The sequence below is a fragment of the Malus domestica genome, chromosome 11 (genome assembly GCF_042453785.1).
Source record: "Malus domestica chromosome 11, GDT2T_hap1".
Lineage (NCBI taxonomy): Eukaryota > Viridiplantae > Streptophyta > Magnoliopsida > Rosales > Rosaceae > Malus > Malus domestica.
In genome coordinates this window covers 32636638-32658370 of record NC_091671.1, presented here as the reverse complement: position 1 = coordinate 32658370, position 21733 = coordinate 32636638, and the positions used below count along the sequence as shown (strand labels likewise).

The 21733-nt window shown below is 36.3% G+C and overlaps 2 protein-coding genes across 5 annotated transcripts; one reads left to right on the top strand and one right to left on the bottom strand.

The window, feature by feature from the left end:
- Window positions 1-661: 661 nt before the first annotated feature.
- On the bottom strand, window positions 662-8985 carry LOC103448596 (ubiquitin carboxyl-terminal hydrolase 14-like). The gene is made up of 20 exons (XM_008387859.4): window positions 8616-8985; window positions 7861-8032; window positions 7079-7191; window positions 6653-6989; window positions 6317-6411; window positions 5220-5353; window positions 5082-5138; window positions 4904-4981; window positions 4532-4586; window positions 4402-4443; window positions 3974-4054; window positions 3493-3691; window positions 3349-3406; window positions 3138-3260; window positions 2608-2696; window positions 2434-2523; window positions 1789-1953; window positions 1532-1647; window positions 1282-1414; window positions 662-1141 (listed from the first exon to the last, which is right to left on the bottom strand). The coding sequence occupies exons 1-20, from the start codon at window positions 8721-8723 to the stop codon at window positions 963-965; spliced, it is 2424 nt and encodes an 807-aa protein (XP_008386081.2). The 5' UTR covers window positions 8724-8985; the 3' UTR covers window positions 662-962.
- Window positions 8986-13130: 4145 nt separating this feature from the next.
- On the top strand, window positions 13131-17887 carry LOC103448597 (uncharacterized). Of its 4 annotated transcripts, XM_008387862.3 has the most exons (4): window positions 13172-13798; window positions 14166-14474; window positions 14953-15212; window positions 15305-17887. In XM_008387862.3, the coding sequence occupies exons 1-4, from the start codon at window positions 13430-13432 to the stop codon at window positions 15309-15311; spliced, it is 945 nt and encodes a 314-aa protein (XP_008386084.2). In that variant the 5' UTR covers window positions 13172-13429; the 3' UTR covers window positions 15312-17887. The 4 variants fall into 4 exon arrangements, 3 of the variants coding, with proteins under 3 accessions (XP_008386084.2, XP_008386082.2, XP_028944809.1); XM_008387860.3 differs by having other exon boundaries at window positions 13178-13798; window positions 14953-17887; XM_029088976.2 differs by having other exon boundaries at window positions 13183-13798; window positions 14169-14474; window positions 14953-17887.
- Window positions 17888-21733: the final 3846 nt, after the last annotated feature.

Genomic DNA, 21733 nt, shown 5'->3' with positions numbered 1-21733 from the left:
ACATGCATTCTTGACTCGGAGCCTGGTCCAATGTGCAATTCCGCCTTGGATCAAGAGCGAGTGTTCACACTTAGAGGTGCAACTTGGGTTGGGCCAATCCGAACCTGTCCATGTTCAACTCGACTTTAAACCCGAACAAGTGAGTTTTTTTTAGTTATAACTCGTCCGAACCCAGCCCAATTTCACACTTGCCTTGGTCCCCAAGAAAGCATCCACACGAGTAAAACAAAATTTGTGTTTACCATCTGAAACTAGTGTGTATTAAAATTGAGTTCCATTGTTTACGCTTAACATATATTCTATTATTGCCATGCATTGCCAAGTTGTAAAATTTTTTACACAACGAAACCAAAAGCTCTAAACAACTTGAGCTATGCATCGGTCTCAAAATTTTTAAGCTCGCTCGGGCTCGGCTCATATAAGAAGCACGCCAACTCAACCTCGAGCTCAGAAATACAAACAAGAATGAGAAACTGCAATGCTTATGCTATGAAGTTCAACTTAATTTGAAAAAATCACCCTTTTTTTTATTATTATTAATAAAATTTCATTAGATTTTTTTTGTTTTAAAAGGTTTTTTATGTATGCCCTTTTCATTAGTTCTCTTAGAAATATATATAAAAAATAATTATGTACCAAATAAAATAAAAAATAAAAAACCTACTTAATGACCCCTTCAAGACGGTCCTTTTAAATGTTATTATTGTTCATAAAAAAATTCTTAAGAAAGTATAAGGAGAACTTGAATATGTTTAAAAGAAGAAACGAGCAAGGTCCGCTAAATCTGAAATCGGAACCTCAGCAAGCAAATGGCATGAATCTATGTAGCAAATTCAAACACCATCCCCCAGCAGCATACTGGCAGATTACGGAGTTTCCACAAATTTCTGCACCGCCACTTTTCCAACTTCGAACATCTCCGATCTCATCCTCCAATGTCGACAAATGTGGCGTCTCTCGACTCAGCTGTTAAGTCTCTCAAAGAAGTAAAGGTATCCCATGTCCTTGGGAGGATTAACGGAAGCTCCAACTTTGCTGTCATTGAAAATAACCCATCTGCCATCTTTTAAGATGTGCGCAACGTAATGACCACATTGAGTAGATGTTCCGATGTGGCTTACAATTCCCATGAGTCTATATCCTGCACAGACCCAAGCGACAACAGTTATAAAAACCTAAAATTGAACACATCGGATATATTCATCTAAGTACTGTTCAACACACGCGTATCATATATGCATCATGCATATACATCTGTAAGAAGTGGGATAAGATACTTACTCCCTGCTCCATCAGGCAGTCCAGCATCAATCGCAGTAGGTGCACCATCAGATGTCGTCGCATCCATGTCCGATGAAACAGAAGCATCAGGATTGTTGAATATCCAATCTGTGGCTTTCTCGATGTCACCACCCTGTCAAATATACGTAATTTAAAGATAAGCAAAGGTTGCCAAAATCTTCAGTAGTTAAACAAATACACAAGCAGCTGCCTATTCTAGAAAGAAAAAGGAGCTCCTAAAAAGTTTTACCGATGCTTTCAGTGCCTTCCGAGCAATGTCTTCTTGAAAACCAAATGAAATCAACATATCCACTTTTGATTGGTCAACCACACACTGTCCTCCTTGAGAAATAGGAGTATCTATATCTGGAAAAGGAAGCGGGTGTCAGTATCATTTAGTTCCCTAAACATAACTCGGCGCACAACAAAGCTGCTAACTCTTACTAAAAAGATGCTACTTTCCGAGATGAAAGAACTATCCTGGCAAGAAGAACCTTGTTGCATTACCTGCATCATCCATGTGAGAAAGTAGCCAATTCATTGCCTCTTCCACTCCGGCATTCGACGTATTAATGGCAGCTTTCTGACAGTGTAAATGGTTGAAACCCATTGAAACAAGCTGGGAAACAATACTCTCGTTGGCGACAGGCTTATTCGGTTCCTCCTCTTCTCCTGAAATGGAATAGTGTAGTCAACACATAATTCACAAGCACACAACATTATTTTATATTACACAAGCACATGTACGCATATACCATACACGACCAAAAATGCAAAAGGAACTCTCTCCTGATGCTGGCACATTTTCTAAACTCAATTAGCAAAGAACATGTCAAAGGAACATAATGCAATTAGATGCTAAAAACATCATTTTAACAATTTTGTTTGCCTTTGGTTTAAAAAAAAACAATTTTGTTTGCCTGCTACTTCACAGACTTTGAAATATGAGACGACTTGGGTTTAATTTGGATGATAACACAAGGAAGGTGCCACTGAAATGCATTACAAATTGGGTGAAAATTTCCACAATAAATAGTCTTAAGGAAATGTCTAAGAACGAACATATGAACAGGCAACATTGAAAAGCTTTTACAATTTCTCCAAAAAAAGAATTCTACAAGACATTGGGAAAAGAAAATTTGCACCACATACCACCCTCCGGCAACAACTCTTCACCAGGTTGGAGTCCCTTGCTCCGCATGTGACTGATATCGATGATATCAGGAACATCTATATACACATCTGCATAGACAGATACAATAAACAATGACTATAAAAACCCAACAGTATTAATGCATAAGAATTCAGGAACCCAGCTAAACATACCAAGTTTTTTTGGCACCCAGCCCACTTCCATTACAAACTTTCGCATGTGCAACACCAGATAATCGGGGAATGAAGTTAGACCTGTACTCCTGCAGTGCATTGAAATAAATTTAAGGGAGGAAATAATTTTTTACCAATAGACATCAGGATTATCTAAGACATGCAGGTTACCAGTTCAGAAATACATGATAAAAGAACATCTTAACTCTGTAGTGGAACGTTAACCAATTTTCCTTCCTAAACAAATGGTCTACTGTTGAAAACACCCAAGACAAATGTCCAAGGTAAAAAAACCCTGACCTGCATATGGCAAGTTTGTGAATAACATGCCTGCCATTTTACTTGTTAGTTACTCGGTCCATATTTATATTTAAAAGGTTTTTTCATCATAAATTAGTGGACAGCTCCATCATTTTCTTTCTCCAAATTACTTCAAGTCCTCCACATGCATTCTTGTCCATCAATCAGCCTTCAGCAGACAAAATAATATCATCTAATAATAGTTTGATACCAGCAATCAGAAAGCTTACTTCACAGCAGTTGTCTTGGCCTTCAAGGCAGTGCTGTAAAAATCCTGTATTTCTTCTGGAGATGAAAAGTTTGCAAGGCATGCTTCTAGAGGAACCCTTGGACGTACAATCTCATCACTGGATCTGGAAGAACTCACCACTCTTAGTTCAAAGTGTGCAAGGAGATTAAAAGTGAAAACATGATAGTGAATTTGAAACCATATGAACTTACACTTCCTTGCCTTCCGTAATCTTTTCAGCTTTCAATTTCTGAAATGCTTCAAGTTCTTCTGAATTTTCAAAGAAAGAAGAAAACAAGATTATCAGCTTTTGGAAACATATTTCAGCATCAATAGTGGCCCAAGAAGAAACTCACCTTTATTAGTGGCTGCATGAAGTGGAATGTTTAATGAGAGAATGTAGTCGAGCCTTCTATGGTAAGCAACTTTCCCAGATGAACACATAATACGATCTTCAATGCCAAACTTAAAGCTCCTAGCAGGATCCACCTCAGGTCTTCCAGAATGAACTCGTTCAACTTGGTCAAGAAAATGAAGGAAGAACTCCAAGGCATCCTAAACAATATTTGGTTTTCAATAATTTAAATTAAAGAGCGAACAATGATAGCAGTAAAAATCATATGTGAGATGATCAAAGAAGGTTCTCCTAGTGGCATATGATAGAGAGACACACAGAGAGCTTTTCAACTTCAAATTTCTATATTAAATAAGACAATACACATAAAAAAAACCACACATCTTCTTTTAAGGATTTAAAAAATAAAAAAATAATAAAAAAAGACTTCTGTAAAAAATTGCAAATCTTTTGAGATAGATCATAAGAGATGGTGAATGTACCTGTTGTCTCATGGAGGAAAATTCCGGATGGCTGGCAGCTATAACTGCTTTAAACATACGAGGGGGTATGCCTTCCTGTTTCTAATATTTATTACAAGGTGCACAGAAACACGAGATACAGAACAAGTCAAAAGGAAATCACTGAACGAACCTTGCATATTCTACTAAACGGGGGAAGGATGTCCTTTCATTAATTTTTATAAGTATAGAAAATTGAGGGACTATTGGGAAATTGTGTCTTGATAGAAGTATTGGGAAATATGGATACAGTAGTCTCATCAAGATTCAGTATAAAGGTGAACACGAAACAAATCACTTGCATATTAAGTTCAAATTTACACTGGAAGACCAAAACATTAACAATGCATAAGCATAGATAAGTAAGGCAGGCCACTTAGAGTGCGGATGCTTATCCAGAGAGAGCTTACTGATTTTGTTGTAGGGGCAGCAGCATTTGTATGATCTTTTTCCTGGGCAACATATAAGAAATCTCAGCCACCATCAAGCAGGATCAGAAACCATCAAATCAAATAACCCATTTTACTAAAACAAACATACCTCGGTTACAGGAACAGAGTATTTACCAGACAGCAAACCATGTGCCAACTTTGTTCTGCCATATAAGACACAAGTCTTTAGTACATAGGACAGAAAATTCCTTCCTAAGCCTGTTTTTATGACTCAACTTAATTTTCCTAGAAGGATAGGCCAAGGAAAAGGGGGGAAAAACTACTTGCAGAAGTAAACAGAACTACACTTGCAGACACTTGTGTTTACACCAATGTGTAAAGCAATTAATGTTGAACACAAGACTCACATTAACAAGTAACACAGCTTAGCTTTCTTATCGTGAATAGGAACATATAGTTAACCACAAAAGATGAAAGGAATGCATATAGAATCAACACTAAGAATCCGCTAACTACTTACAACTGCATGTTCAGGTCTACAGTGGGGTCAGCTGGTGCTTTCTCAAAAGCCATTTTCAAACTTTGATTCTTGAAGTATCTGATCAAATGTAATAACAAAATATTAACCAGTACGAAACATTTAGCTTCTAGATTGATTTCTTTTCATTGAAACTAAATAATATAAAGTGTAAACTTACCCGGAATAGAAAGAGTGCGTTGAAAACACGACTTGCATAGTCGCTGCCATATAGCAGCTGCAATAAAACAAAATGAGAAATCAAGACAGCTCTAATAGATACAATGTCTTGAGAACACTCCAAAGGTACCAAATATACCTGTTTCCAAGATTCACAAGTCCAGTGTAACCGGGTCCAAATATCGGTTCGACTTCCTGTCCACTTTCTTGAATCCGGTTCCAGTCAAAATTGGTATTCTGGTCAAGCTCTCTTTCGGCAGTTGTCATTTCTGTCTGAAAACAAGGTGGTATCAGTTATTCTATCAAATTTTACACTGACAGAATAATATTAATAAAATTACAGCAATCCAAATGCATAATTTCCAAGCAAACATTTGGAATGTTAAAAAATTTCAGGGAAACAAAATACTGAACTTCCAAAAAAAATCAGAAGTCAAGAGACATCTGGTTTTCATTGAAAATATTCACGATTGACCATACTCTTTAACCAAGCGGTCCACCAAGGGAGTGCTTTAACCAAAGGTAAGAGGAATAGGTGATCAATCCCCTGTTCGGAGAGTGCTGACTATATTGTGCAAAACAGAAATGCAACCAAAGGAGAAAACTTCAAGACCTGTTCAACGAGCTAGAGTCCAGAAATCTTCTGTATTTGTTACAGAACGTATGATATCATTACTGTATTCAAAATAATTAGATTACTCATATGCAACAGATTCCTTTAGAATGTACGATATCATTACTGTATTCTAAATAATTAGATTACTCACATGCAACAGATTCCTTCACCTTAAAAGATGATCTTTAGCTCTTTCATACCTCAATGTATTATCAAACATAATTTTTTACCCAATCAAACATTTCACAAGTTTTGTTATCCCGCTAGAAAATTATTATTGTCTTCAATCGTATCTAAAACATATCCCTAACTCACAACAAACTGAAATTTTATTCATAAAGAGATACAACTTTATTCAAATATATGTGTAAAAATACAGTACCACATGTTTTATTTCAATCTTTGCAAAGAAAATTAACTTGTACATAATTTGACAATTATTACATCATTCCAAAATTGATATATAAGAATGCCACATAATGATTTAATTCAACTAATAGAAAAATAATAGTTAAACTATCTGTTAAAAACATATTTTAGCAAATGTTAAGAATAAAGGAGCCGTGCTTGAAACCAAAATTAGTAGGTCATGAGCACATTTCAAGAAAGATGAAACTAACCTTCTGTAACGATGAGAAATCAATGCCAAAAAATGCCAGATGTTGCGCTAAAAGCGGGTCTAATACACTATCATCCTCTGGGTATGAAAAAACATCTGAGCTGCCACAACATGTTAGTTATCATTAGCAATCAATACATGTAAGACAAACTTATTCATTCGAAAGAATCAACTATTAGGTCATGTTTGCCGGGATTTGTCTGCTAAACATCATGTTATCCATTCATGAACATGCGCCACATAAAATGCATAACTTAAATGTACTCATAAACACAAGCACGTGACTACAAATAGAATAAGTAATTGCAGAGATTTTAACAACACAAGGCAGCATTACCTGCTCCTTCCAGATCAGCTGTAATTGTCCCCAGCTTTACAGCAAGAGGATAGCCCGTCTCCTTATAGTGTTCAATGGCATGGTTGTTGCCACCAGTTCCATCCCAATTTTTTCTCCCACAGAGGATCATTCCATCAGTTAGATTTAACCAAAGATTTTCCCTTTTATCACACTTGCAACATTTCCAGCCAGATGAAGGAATAATAATACCATTGTCAATCTGCTGCAAATTCGTTGCATAAGCACTAACTTGCTTCTTCTCAGCTGTCCATGCTGCAAGTTGTTCTTTCCTCTCAGCACCCTCAGCCAATAAAATAGCATCAACTGCCAATCTTACCTGTAGAAAAAATCGTAAGCTTCCCTATTTGCTCTCTTTTTTAATTTCACTTCAATAATAATCTAAAACAAATACAAAAGAATGAGCACCTTCTCTGGTAATTCGACAGATGGGAATGGAAGAGTTACATAATCAGGCAATAGGACTATACTGTGCGTTTCTTCATATTCAGGTTCATTGTTATCAAATCCCCCATCGACACCTACAAATCATACGATTCATACCACAGATTAAAATTTGTTTCACCACAGTAGAACATGCACTACTAGTACACAGCACTATAACCATCGAACATTGTAGAGCTATAGCTAGAACATCTGAGGCTTCAGCAATATGACCGCTAAAAACATGATGATGTAGCAACCACAAAAAATAATACAGGTACAAATTGTAGTGGTATGTACTACGGAAAGATCCATAAATTTGTATCTTGTCTATTAACCTCAACAAAACATTCTCGGCTCGCATAGTTTGGAAATAGGACTCAGCACTACCATACTAGAAAGCAGAGAGAGAGAGAGAGAACAGTTCTTTAAATATAAAGAAGATTCAGTGGCAAACATTAACTTATTTGTGTGTTCCTAGCCAACATAGATTATTTGCTTTGATATTAAGAAAGAGAGATCAGGTTCTTTCCTCTTCTTTGGATATTATACGCATTCATTTCGTTTCAGTGAGAACTGTAAGAAACTCCTACTGTCTGGTGACTACACGTATGCTGATTGCATTGTAGTCTAAATACTATCAAATCAGGATAATTCATCCAACATGCATAATGGTGCCTCCAAATAGCACAGATTGCATAAATACATCATCCAAACTCAGTAATTTCCAATACCACATAGTTATAGATCATTTTGATTAAAATTACCTATAGCCATGAGTGTTGGTTTCTTCAAAGGCCTATCTTCAGGAACCAACACTTTAGTTTGCCTTATATGCAAATAAACTGGATTTCCAGTTTTTTCGTAGTTCCAGCCCACACAATCCTTCCCAAAAGCAAGAAATGTGTTCATATCCACAAACAAACCACCTTCTGATCTCTGAAAATCATCATGGGATCGCCATTAGAGAAAACAAACCCACAAAGTAAACAAAAAATGGAAAAAAAAATATTTAATTGAATTCCTGATACAACAAAGATCTTTTCAACAATTATAGGACAAAAATTCAATGACGACACACTAACACCAAACACTATTCATTACACAAGAAGCCAGGTAAATGAACCCTAAGAATTAGTTTCGTGCTAAGTTTTCGGTATTTGCTTTTACAAACATACAGAAATCTTCACCAACCATGCTTTCCTTGGGTTCAGTTTTTCGGCATCCACACTATGACAAAAGGGATAAAAAGTGGAAATTGCACAAAAACAACTTGAAACAAACAAAATTGATAAGCCATAAAAATCATCTATGTGCAGCAAAATTAAAGCAGTCGTATTAGTAACGGAGCTATAGCAGCTTCCTGTTGTTTCCTATACTTTCTCAGCAGCCAAACAGAAGACAAGCAAACATAGCAATCCTCTGTTTGGCGAGCGAGAAAGCTCGAGAAAATTGAACAGAAAAACGAAAGCAAATTCAAAAGCTTGAAGTAGATAAAGTGAGTGAGAGGGAAATTGGTTACCGGAGTGTCGAAAGAGATGCAGCATTCTTGCTTGTAGATGCGGTTGGTGGGTTCCGGGATCCGTACCCGGGAGAGATTGGATCGGAGCAGGTCCATGGGGTCGAGCATCGCTCTCTGTGCAGAAAGAAAGGGTTTTGAAATTGGACAGGCAAGACGAGAGAGAAAGAGGGAGAGAGAGAATATGATTCCTTGCCCTAAACCAGTGCAAAGTTTTCTGTATGCTTTTGCTTTTTGAATACAAAAGCAACAGGGAATACGTTTTGAAATTTCTCTGGTCTTCCTCGTCTCGTCTCGACCCTCGAGAAGGACAAGGGTTGGAGGACCAGGCTTTTTGGGAGGTTTTAACAATTTGGTAGCCCAGGATTGAGAATAAATAAATAAATTGTATTTGTGTCAATGAGTTATAAGCCAAGGTCATCTCCAACCCAAACAGAGTTAAAAGGGCTTTCTTTTAGCTCTATAATCATGCAAGAATTTATATTTTAATGAAGAGTGTCAGGTCATATTTTATACTATTTCCAAATGAGAGCGCTTTGACAAAAAATCATCTCCAACCGAGAGGGTCAAAGGGTTATAGACCAAACATAATTTATTATTTTAATTGAATTAATATGGTTACTTAAATTAAACTACCATATTAAAATAAGGTTTTCGAACAAATTTTGAGTGTCACTTGTTGCCAAATGAATAAGCATCCGGATTTTTTTATCTTTATATAATCTCAATAATTGTTTTGATAGGATTTCGAGTGATACGTGTTGCTAATGTGAGTAACTCTCCAGATTTCTTATCTTTATGTAATCTCAATAATTTTTCGGATAGGATTTCGAGTGCCACAAGTCGCTAAAGTGAGTAACCCTCCAGATTTCTTATCTTTATGTAATCTCAATAATTTTTCGAATAAGATTTCGAGTGCCATGTGTTGAAATGTAATTGGTTGTGCAAATTTTAGATAAGATTCTTATATGTGTAGCATTTCTTATCTTCAGTTTCCAATGTTAATAAATTGGCTGGATATTGGGGTAGAATTCACACATTTTCATCTTTGCCCTCTCCAATATCTCTTTCAATTCAAGTTTGCAATGAATTCCAACTTTAGATCCTCTTCACATTCCAACTGGGGATCCTCATCCAATTCCAAATTATTGGAAGATAAATGGCTTAGGTATTCATAGGAAAAAAAATTAGATTTTTTTTTTAATTTTTATTTTTTAAATTCGTCCAAAAAAAAATATTTCAAAAGCAACGATAACCTGGTGACGCCAGGTTATTGTTGCATTTGAATTGTTGGGCCAGGAGAGGGTTGTCTGGCTGGCTGGATGAGGCCAGCTCATTGGCCTGATTTTAGTTTTTTGGCCCAATGGGGCCCACAAGCCTTTTGGCCTAGCCCTCGGTTGGAGATCGTTTTTGTGTCATTTTGAGTTATTTTTAGCCCTATGGCCCTTTGGTCGGGTCAGTTGGAGAGAAAGACAAACCCACCTACCAGTTCTAAGCAGCAAGATCAATCAAACAAAATAAGCTCAAGAGAAGAGCCGGTTAATGGCCTAAGAGGCCTACTCGAGCCAAACCTTATGAAATTAATTTGGGTTCTACTTGATGGAATTGGATCCTATTCGGATTCAAATTGTGGAGATCTTAGGGATCCTCACATCTTAACCATTCATCATACGTCGTGCGATCGAAATCATTTGATTTTTTTTTATTTAAAATTAAACACAAATAGTACCTGATGAAAACTGGCTGTACGATATACGATGAATGACTAGGATGTGGGGATTCCTAGGATCTTCACAAAGTACATCCGAAGAAAATCCTCTTCCCTACTTGATTTTACTGAGTTCATAAGATTGAGAGTCCGTTTGGTAAAATCTTTTTTTCACTACTTGCAATAATATGGATGATATTATTGAACCCAAACTTCTTTGAGCATCTCCAGTCCAACTGATGCTCCAATTTCACTGTTAACATTTGACACCATGAATTGTATTAATGTAGGGTCTTTTTTTTTATTACGTCGATATTTTTACACTAAGGGGAGGGGGAGTTCGGCTAAGCCACACTGGGCAACCTAATTTGATATCGAATTCGCCATCCACGAGATTCAAACATAAGACCTCTCACTTCCAAGTGAAGAAGAATACCATCAGACCGTAGTACTGAGTGGTCACTAAAATAATAGGGTTTTTATCACAAATAGTCCTTGAAATTGACCCACCTCATCAAGATGATCATTGAAATTGAAAATCGATTAATGTAGTCCTTGAAATTAGATGTTGCAAATCAATATGGTCATTCAGTCACAATTCCGTTAAAAATTTCGTTATGTGCTGAGGTGGCACACAAGTGGGTCCCACAATGTAATTAAATATTGTCATGTGGATTAAAAATATTTAATAATAATTAAAAAAACAATTTTATACAATTGAAAACAAAAAAAAAAAGGAAAGAAGAAGAAGAAGATGAATGTTCATCATCTTCTTCCCCTCTTACCCAACGACCCACCATTCTCATCCCACTGAAAATGCATCGTCGCACTCGGTTCCTGCTGTTCTCGTGTTCTCATGTGATGATAATTCAAAATGGAACCTCCCCGATGTTAATCGACCAGGATGTGCAGGCATCCCAACTTTTACCAGCCAAGGGCACCTTTTGTAGAGGAGACAGTGGGGTGTTTGTGTAACTTGGAAGAGTTGTAATCCTTTGTAACGTTAAAGACATAAGAGAAATGGTGGTTCACTTTTTACTCAAAATCCTTGGTTTAACTGAAATTGCTAGCATTTTTCAATTTCATTGCAAGTTTCCTTCACCGATTTACAAGAGGAACCAACATGCTCTGTATCATTTTCTAGAGTATCCGAACCTCTAAAATAATCACTTTGTCTGAGGTACAATTAAAGAGTGGACGAGGACATGAAATCTTGCCAGAATATGACATCAAATGATTCGATTTTTAGTGGTTGCTCGATGCGAGGCGAAGAAGAAGATGAAGTTCATCTTCTTCTTGTTTTTTCTTTTTTAAGTTTTTTATTATATAAAAATAAAAATTGTTTTTTATTATTTAAATATTTTTAATCTATATAGCAATATTTAATTAAATTTGTAGGACCCACTTATGTGACACATCATCACATAACAGAAATTTTAACTGAATTATGACGGAATGACCACATTGATTTGCGACACTCATTTTTAAGGACTACATTGATCGATTTTCAATTTCAGGGACCATCTTGATGGTGTGGATTAATTTCAGGGACCATTTGTTATAAAAACCCAAAATAATATATAGTTATTGTTGGGCCTAATGAGATAGGTCTAAGAGAGCCCACTAAGGGATAAGAAAGATCAAAGACATTGGGCCTACAAGTCATCCCAAATGACTCAATAGACAAAGCATTACCGTAGCTACAAAAAGACTACCGCTACACAACCTATGTGAACCTTGGACTTTCTGTTTACAAGAAGGAACCGATGCATGACTTAAAGTACTTTATGGGCACTCAAGATAGTTGACAAGCCTAATAACTTTATGGCACAAACCTCCAAGAGCAAGTCTACATAGACATCAACTTCGAGGCCACACATTGGCCATCAATGAGAACATAAGTCTATGAAAGGACGTAATACTGTCAAGCTTAATGCTAGGCTAAAGTGGGTTTCAACCACTTTTGGACGAGCGTTACAGTCAGTATGTGTAGACCCAAGAAACTAAGCAAATAGCCATGTATGTCACTTCTTCTCCACGTGTCGAATGAGCAGTGGAGAAGTAGCTTATATGTTGTGATTACATGTTTGGCCCATTTAATAAAGGGGCGGTGGTAGATTTAAGAACCCAAGACTTTTAGGGCTCAGTCATGGCCTATATGAAATGGTCGAGTACCACTGCAGTGGGCTTAACCCATTTCTTAGGGTGAGCTCTTAAATTTCATTATCAATCATCTAGCTTCATAATCCCGAACTCATCAAGAGTTAACCTTACTAATTTTTGTTAACCTCCCAATTTAAGCGTTGCCAAATTGCTCCAACCAAAACATCATAATCTAATGTGGATCGGCAACATGTGACTTTGGCATCAAAGTTTCTGTAAACAAAATGTGACGTCAATTCATATATTTGGTTTGGTAAAAAAAAAAATTCAAAGTGATGCTTCAACTTTTCACATATCAAGGTGATATTAATTTAATAAAATAAATTATTGATTCAACGTTTCGGTTGGGGAAGAAAATAAAAGACATGTCAAATTACCACATAGACCATCAAATATAAATGTGAAGTTTTACATTGAACGTTTCCCTTGGAGTACCAAATTAAGTTGTTGTACTAAGTAAACAATGATTCGGTTTTTTCTCGTTTTGTCCAAAATGAGACCTAATGTTCTGAAAGGTGGAGACCAGCAGTTGAATTGAGGTAAACACTCTTTACCATTCAAGTTTCAACCAAATGAAGTTGTTTTAGATATAAAACAAAACAAATGAAAACTCGTTGGACAATATTGGTTGATTCGCATCTAAAAACCCTAAAACAGAAAACCACCATATCCATATTTGTCAAAAAATAGAACACTTTGCATTCAAATTTTTTTTTAAATAAATTTGGACTTAAAAGGAGCAAACTAAGCGCGAACAATATGGCTTACCATTGAAAATTTCTTACAAGTTACAAATACAAACCACAAACACATGTTGCAGATAATTATTTTCGACACCAAAATGACACCCACCTTGTTCCCTCTCACCCTCGTTTTCTTGGATTCTTGAATCCCAACTTTCTCGGCTGACAAACTACCTTTCCTGAAAGTTCATGTCAATGAAGCCATGCATCGCGAAAACCACAGCCCGCTATGTCCCCCAAGTACAACAAGTGCCAATAGATATTCGACAACGACCCAAGTGAAGACCAAGAAGAAGAAAAATAAAATAACCAATTTCTTCCCATGCTTTCGATCGTCTGATGTGACTGTTTTGGAACTAGGACGACTTCCTAAGAATGTTTTCACATACATGGCTATAGATGATAAGGAACGTGGGGTGTTTCCTAAGGTGGTACCAATGTCTTTATCGTCGTCGTTGGCAACATCAAATGATGAAGGAGATGATGAAAAATGTCACTGTACTCAACAAGAAGAGAAAGGACGATGTGGATTTTCTCAAGTTTTAAAGGCAGTTTTGGTCAAAACAAAACTGGTTGGTTACTTTCTCTTTTTCAATTTCCAGTTAATAATGTCATGCATGTGTTTTGCCAAAATTTTGTGGCTATATCAAACTTAAATATTGCAATCAGTTTTTCCCAATTATTCTTCTGAAACACCCAACCCTATTTGCTCATTCTATTTCACATTGGAAAATGTTTCGAATTCGAATTCTTCCCCCTCCCTTTTCTATTACCAAAAAAAACCACATTTACATTAGTGAGATGAGAATCCAATTTCCTTACTTTGTATTTTGATTTGAACTTTTCTTTTTTGCGTTAATTTTCTGGAAGGGGAATGTTGTTAGCTCATGTTACCATTATTCTTAATTTTGCATGTATGCATGTATATGTAAACATTAGCAGGTTAAGAAGATCCATGAAAGAAAATTTGAAACGAATTTTGCTAACACAACAAATGAGAGTTCAATTACCTCAACTTCTAATCTAGATTGGTCGGAGGGAGATGTGCCGAAAGTGATCTCCAAGAAAAGGTCATACATTGGCATGGAAGAAAAGGGAGGTTTGGTTTTCCCGAAAGTGTCACCAATGGCTTCACCATTGCTATGTAATGAAGAAAATAATGACAAACGTGACAGTCAATATTGGAGAAGTAAAGGCCGAAATAAATTATCGAATGTTTTGAAGGCGATTTTGTTCGATACATCTTTGGTGAGTTTATATTCATTTTAGTCTATCTATTTCTTCTAAATTTGTAGTATTATTGTTTTGGTTTCTTCTTTAATTCCTAGTTTTTTTGTCATTTCTTTTCAATTTTCTGGTTTTGGTTTCTTTCCAACTTTTTAACTTTATTCTTTTCAAAACTTCGTGGTTTTGAGTGCATCACTCTTTTCCTGGACTTTTATTACGTATCTCACATTGCCCTAGTTCGTCATCTTTGTGCATTGATTGTTAACTGCTTTGTGATATTATTATGATATCAATAATATAGATAACATAATGGCGACATGCTGAATATCTCATAATCAAAAGTGAAAGTCTATGAGGTAAGAAAGTGATTCAATCACAAAAGTTTAAGTGATACTTAGAATCATTTAGGACACTTTAAGTAATAAGCCTTTCAAATCTATAATCTTAATTTGTTCTAAGATATTGTTAATTCTTACGAACAATTTATTAATATTGACAGGCCAAGAAGATTCAAAAAAGAAAGAAGGGAAAGAAACTTGGAAGAAATGAGAGTTCAAAGTACAATTCCAAGGAAGATGACCCAAAAGTGATGTCTGACACTGCTTCTTTTTTAACTAATTGTTCTATCTTCACTTCATCTTCTATAAACTCTTCATCAAGTTCGATATCGCAAACATCCAATTCAAGCATCAGGTATTTGTCCAAGAGGATCAAATCTTTTCGATCAAGCTCGTCTTGTAATTTTAAAGCCAATTTGAGGTACTTGTCCGTCAAATTTCGATCAACTTCAACTAGTACTAGTTCGAAGGCCAATTCAAGGTCTAATTCTGATAAACACAAATTGTTTGAAGCAAATAAAAATGCTTCAAAAGAAGGGCAAGGACAACAAGACCAAGATGTTACCAGGATTGAGAAGAACAAGTACAAAAAAGTATGTTACAGATCGATTGTGAGTTTGTGTTTCCTGCTCATGGTTTTGTGGGGTTTGATGTTTTATGGTAAGATTTGTGCCATTTTATGTACTTTGGTGTGGCTCTTCAGTGTGCCTCTTTGGTGTACAAGTGTTGGACATCATGGTTTAACAAACAAGATTGACAAGAAGAAATTCATCATTGGAGGGTTGCTACCAAGAGACACTCAAACAATTCACTGACAATGACAAATTAAAGTTGATTCTTTAATTTGATCATCACATTGGGTTCTAATTATATATATATATATATATTTTTTTTTTTTGTGATGTAATTTTTTTTTAAAGTGAAATAGAAAAAAATTAGGCGAGATTAGCTTTGTCGCAATGGTCTTCCTATAGGTGTGTTGGAGCATAAAAACTCGGATCCTCTAATCCTCCAACAAGTAAATATTGTAATCATGTGAGAAGTCCAGAACACCAACTTCGCTTGCCATCAATGAGAGCGGGGGACCTGCAAGAAAACACTCTAACGCTCAAGTCAGTCTTTGTTCAAAATAATTGCAAGACATTGTAAAGCTATCAGATACTTCCCTTTTTCCCCTAGGCTGGTGGGATTCTTGGCCTTTTATAGGCATTAAAGTCTTGGGCTTCAAGTCCCACTTTCCTTCTATTTCTCCATGTTCCATGGAGTGGGTATTACGTTACTTGATTGTAGCTCCACTCCTCATGTTTGGTGTGCTAGTGGCTTATTTAGTGGAGGAGTCATTTTTGGCTCCCACATTGCCCCCTTTTTTCTTTGCAAACACAGATCGTTTAGAGTTTGTAGAGGAAAAATGTTTCTTTGCAAAAATTCATTCAACTTGAGATTTCATCATTAGTTTAGCCTTTGGCTATGATCATATGGTCTTCGACCATGAGTTTGGCCTTCGGCCACGGTCATATTGGTCTTCGACCTTCGGTCTTGAGCCTTCGGCTCTTATTCGGTCTAGGTCTTCAACCTACGGTCTCATGATCTTCGATCACCAATTTATATAGTAATAACATGCCCCCAGAGTAATTGAAATTTGAACAACATTAATATTACTAATGAGCATGTGTAAGATAGAAACTCTTATCTGTTGGGCAACTTTGTTGTTGTTGAATTAAATGGATTTCCTTTGCTAACAACCCTTGGGTGCTTGCTGAATAATTGTTAGGCAATTTCATTACATTTGTTGCAGCCAGAGTGAACTTTGATTGTTTTCCTTGCTTTGAAACCTTGAACACATGTTCTATTTGATGACTTGGTAAGAACTTATTGTCTCTTTGTGCAATTGTTTTCCCAAGCTAGAATTGAATGCTTTAGGTCTCGTCCTTCTCATCTTTTGAGTACTTATTGCCCCAATAGAATGGTTTCTTCATGCAATTCCTCAAATGGTTTCTTCGTGCAATTCTTCAAGGACAAGTTGCTTATCAAGCATCATCCTTGACTGTCTGATCTTTTGGGCTTTTCTTTTCTCTTCAGGCGTGTTTTCCACAGATGCATTGACTGCAATCCTCATGCTTACGTTCGCCAAATCCCTCGCCAGAGGCGTCCTCAAACAATCTTCCTCCATAGCTTGTGAGAGCGAGGGGACATGTGCTCAACTAGCTTTCTTCGCCCTATCATATCTTCGTATAATTTACGAGTAAGGGCTGACATCTTATGATTTACCGACACATGATTTACGAACGAGGACTGAGTATGATTTACAAACGAGGATTGACATATGATTTACGAACAAGGATTTACATATGATTTACGAACAAGGATTTACGAATGAGGACTGACATATGATTTACGAACGAGGATTTACATGTGATTTACGAACAAGGACTGACATATGATTTACGAACAAGGATTTACGAACCCGTGATTTACGAACGCGGATTTATGTACGAGGATTTGCAAACAAGGACTGACATATGATTTACGAACCCATGATTTACGAACGAGGATTGACATATGATTTACGAACGAGGACTGACGAAACTTGACTAAGGAGGTTGGCTGACAGGCTATACATATATGTATATATTATATAAACTTATATCCCATCTTGTCGAACTGACGAAAGCAGCAGCTGCAGCACAGAAGTCTAAAAGTGCGTCTCCCTTGCCGAACATGCCTAGTCTGCACACCCATTATTTAGGGTTTTGGCCCATGCCCCCATTATGGCTTAGGTGGAGACCATGACTTCTTGATACGACTTTTGTACGAATTCCCACAGACGGCGCCAACTGTTGGAGCAGAAAAACTCGGATCCTCTAATCCTCCAACAAGTAATATTGTAATCAAGTCCAGAACACCAACTTCGTTTGCCATTAATGAGAGCGGGGGTCCTGCAAGAAAACACTCCGACGCCCAAGTCAATCTTTGTTCAAAATAATTGCAAGACATTGTAAAGCTATCAGATACTTCCCTTTTCCCCCCTAGGCTGGTGGGATTCTTGGCCTTTTATAGGCATTCAAGTCTTGGGCTCCAAGTCCCACTTTCCTTCTATTTCTCCATGTTCCATGGAGTGCGTATTACGTTACTTGATTTGTAGCTCTACTCCTCATGTTTGGTGTGCTAGTGGCTTATTTAGTGGAGGAGTCATTTTTGGGTCCCAGAAGGTGTGAGGACCATTTCACCCAAAAACCCTAGTATCATATCATTTCATCACTAATATGTAATGAAATTGTGACATTAGATTTTATTTTTAATCCAACATAAATTATCAAGGTATATTTTGGCATCCAAAAATACAAAATTATGCGAAATCAAACTTAATTGAGGAAATTGTTGCGTCGGAGCCAAGGAAGAAAATATCGGTAATATCGGAAATATCGGTAGTCCGAAAACACGGAAATATCGATGGAAATATCGGTAAAATATCGATATCGATAAAAATTACATGGAAACCACGGAAATTGTAAGAAAAACTTGGAAATTTTTTTTGAAACTTTGTAGGATGTTTATTTAGTCAATTATCTATTAGTTTATCACAAAAAATTGGAAAGAAATGCATTGCATGATGGATTTAACATTATCAAGTTGATTATATAGCGAGCTGACAAACATTGTGAGTGTAGAAAATATGTAGTAATTAATGAAAGAAGTCTAAACACACCATAATCATTTATATATAATGAATTAGTACAATATTTGGAGGTTTTATTTAGGATATTAAAAAAAAAAAAAAGGGAAGTGAATAAAATGATGAAGAATAATGTGCCGAATTTGACACTTTAAATTTCTTACAGATAAGCATGCGTCTAGGCTTTGAAGTTCCAAATTATAGTATATCAATTAACGATTGAAAATCAATACATTGAATAAGACTAAACTTTAATTTGGATGCCGATTATGTTTTTTCAAGTTTATATAAAGTAAAAGAATTGAATTTTGGAAGTTAGGAGTGTGTCAATTGTTTTATAATTCGTCCGAATACATATATCAGGTTGCTACTCAACGTAATTTGAAAGTATATCTAGTGTAAGGACTTGTCTTTTTTTGTTGATAAGCAAAGGGTTTGTAGCTTTTTTTGCTAAGCAGTAGAACATATTATGTTTGTTTAATCTTTAGCATTTGATGGTTGTCCACAAATATAGGATAGAAGGTCCCAAATTAGATCTGGCTCTTACCTAGTTGGAGTCACAAGTTCACATGTACCAGCCCTCGAGACAAAACGTTTTGGTTTTCCGGCCAAACCACGGCGAGTTGGCCGGCGTGCAAGGTATCAATCTCTTCGTCTCGTTGAGTAGTACAACTTTCCTTTTTGTTTCACTCAATTTCGTTGAGTATTGAAAAAGTCATACTCATTTGAATCTTACCCAGTTTCCGGCGACCTCAGTGGCTTTCGAGGCATTTTTCGGCCAAACCACGACGATTCAGACGTCGTGTGAGGTACCATTCTCTTCGTCTCTTAGAGGGCTACAACTTTAGTTTTTGTCTTGCTTGATTTTGTTGAGTTTTGACAAAGTTATGGCCGTTTAAAGTGGGTGTGGATTTTCGGCCGAAATTCCTATTTTCTTCCTTGGTCGAGTCCCACATCGCCCAGCGAGGGCAGTGAGCAAGCCAAGAACGCCTATAAAAGGCACATTCACATGCTGAGAAAAGCATGTCTTGGTTGGCCTTTGGGCTTTGATCAAGTTTAGTATGTGTTGAGATTTCTCAACATTTTAAAGTATTTTTTAATATTATATTACGATATTATCGATAATTTTAAAAATATCGCGATATTATCGATAATATCGCGATATTTTGACGAAAATCATTTGGATAGTTAAAAAAATATCGGATCTCCAAAAAAACGATAATATCGGCTAATTATCGCCGATATTATCGATTTTTTCTTCCTTTGTCGGAGCTTAGTTATTGGATTTTTATTAAAAAGAAAGTATGATAGTTTTTAATTAAAGAAAATTAAAGTTCAAAAAGTAAAGTGATATTTTCGGAAATTTTTTTAATCACTTTCAATTCCTGCAACAACCACTATCATTGCAATCAAGGTATTAAATATCGGTAATATCAGAAATATCGGTAGTCCGAAAACACGGAAATATCAATGGAAATATCGGGATAATATCGATATCGATAAAAATTACATGGAAACCACGGAAATTGTAAGAAAAACTTGGAAATTTTTATTGAAACTTTGCAGGATGTTTATTTAGTCAATTATCTATTAGTTTGTCACAAAAAATTGGAATGAAATGCATTGCATGATGGATTTAACATTATCAAGTTGATTATATAGCGAGCTGACAAACATTGTGAGTGTAGAAAATATGTAGTAATTAATGAAAGAAGTCTAAACACACCATAATCGTTTATATATAATGAATTAGTACAATATTTTACACTTTATACATTGCATGGTAAGATACATGAGTGACTTAGTACCGCATAGAGTTCTTATGAGGTTCAAAATTTTCACTATTTTCATCATCTTTATGTGTAGAGTAGGTGTATTTTAGCATATTTTCACAAAAACATAAGTGATATAGTGGTCAAGGTGTTGAAGGAGTAAAATAGGAAGGGTTCGAATCCCCTTAGTGTTTTAAAGACAAAATTATATTAGTTTCCAAAAAAAAAAAAAACACAATTATATTAGTATTTTATTACTTCTCAAAGACTTATGCCATGGAAGAAATTGCATGGTGTACATATATCAACCATGGAAGGTGACCTCACCCCCAATATCAAAACTGACGGTCCAATAAATATGGCACCTCACCCCCAATATCAAATTCGAATAATAATGCAGTTCGAAAAAAAGTTGAAAACAATTTTTTTTGTTAACCGGCGGCACTAAAAAGATGAATGTATTAATTACGAGTTGCTTTACCGTTGAAAACAAAAGCACGGGACATCCACACTCATCTTTCTCTCTTCCCTAAACGCACCCACACCACACAAATTTCTATCATCTACCCGTGTGTCTCTCTCTCTCTCTTGCCCACATCACTCTCTTTCTCAGCCAAACAAAATCATATGTTCATCTATCCCTACCTCTCTCTCACTCCTCTCAGATCTAGGCTTTACCTTCGTTTTTTTCTTTGAAACAAAAACAGCTGGGGATGGAGCCGGGGCGGAGATGGGAACAGCGGCGGTGGCGGCGCAGGAACGGGAGGAAACATCTGGGGATGGAGCCGGGGCGGAGATGGGAACTCCGACGACTCGTCTTCGTCGTCATCGTCGGTTTCGGGATTCGGAGTTCTGGGTATGTTTCTTAATGGGTGGAGATCTCGAGTCGCCGCCGATCCGCAGTTCCCCTTCAAGGTTCTGATGGAGGAGGTCTTTTATAGTCGGCCGGAGCTGTAGAAGCTCCGGCGTTCGTCTCCGACTTGCACAATTCCGGAATTTCGCGATAATATCGAAAATATCGCGATATTATCGATATTATCGATAATATCGCGATATTTTGACGAAAATCCCTTGGATACCACTTAAAATATCGGTTGGGGAAAAAACCGATAATATCGGCGATATATCGCCGATATTATCGATATTTTCTTCCTTGATTGCAATACCTTTCTAATTATTTAGAATTCATCAAGCTATAAATAATTAAATATATAGGGCAGAGGGTATTGGATGGAGTAAAGAATTCAATGCTAAATAGCTTAATTTTTTTATCTATTTTTTATTTTTTAAAACCAACATGATATACCATCTTAACCTTTGCAAGTGAAACGAGATCTTTCATAACAACCAAACAAAGACATAATGCCAATAATAATTAGGAAAGTGTTTAAGAGATTGATTTGTAGAAGAAGTTCAATTCAACAATCCTGCGAAAAATTCATGAGAAAAGTAACATCAAGGAGCAGCATGATTGAGAACAAAACACAAAAGATTCCC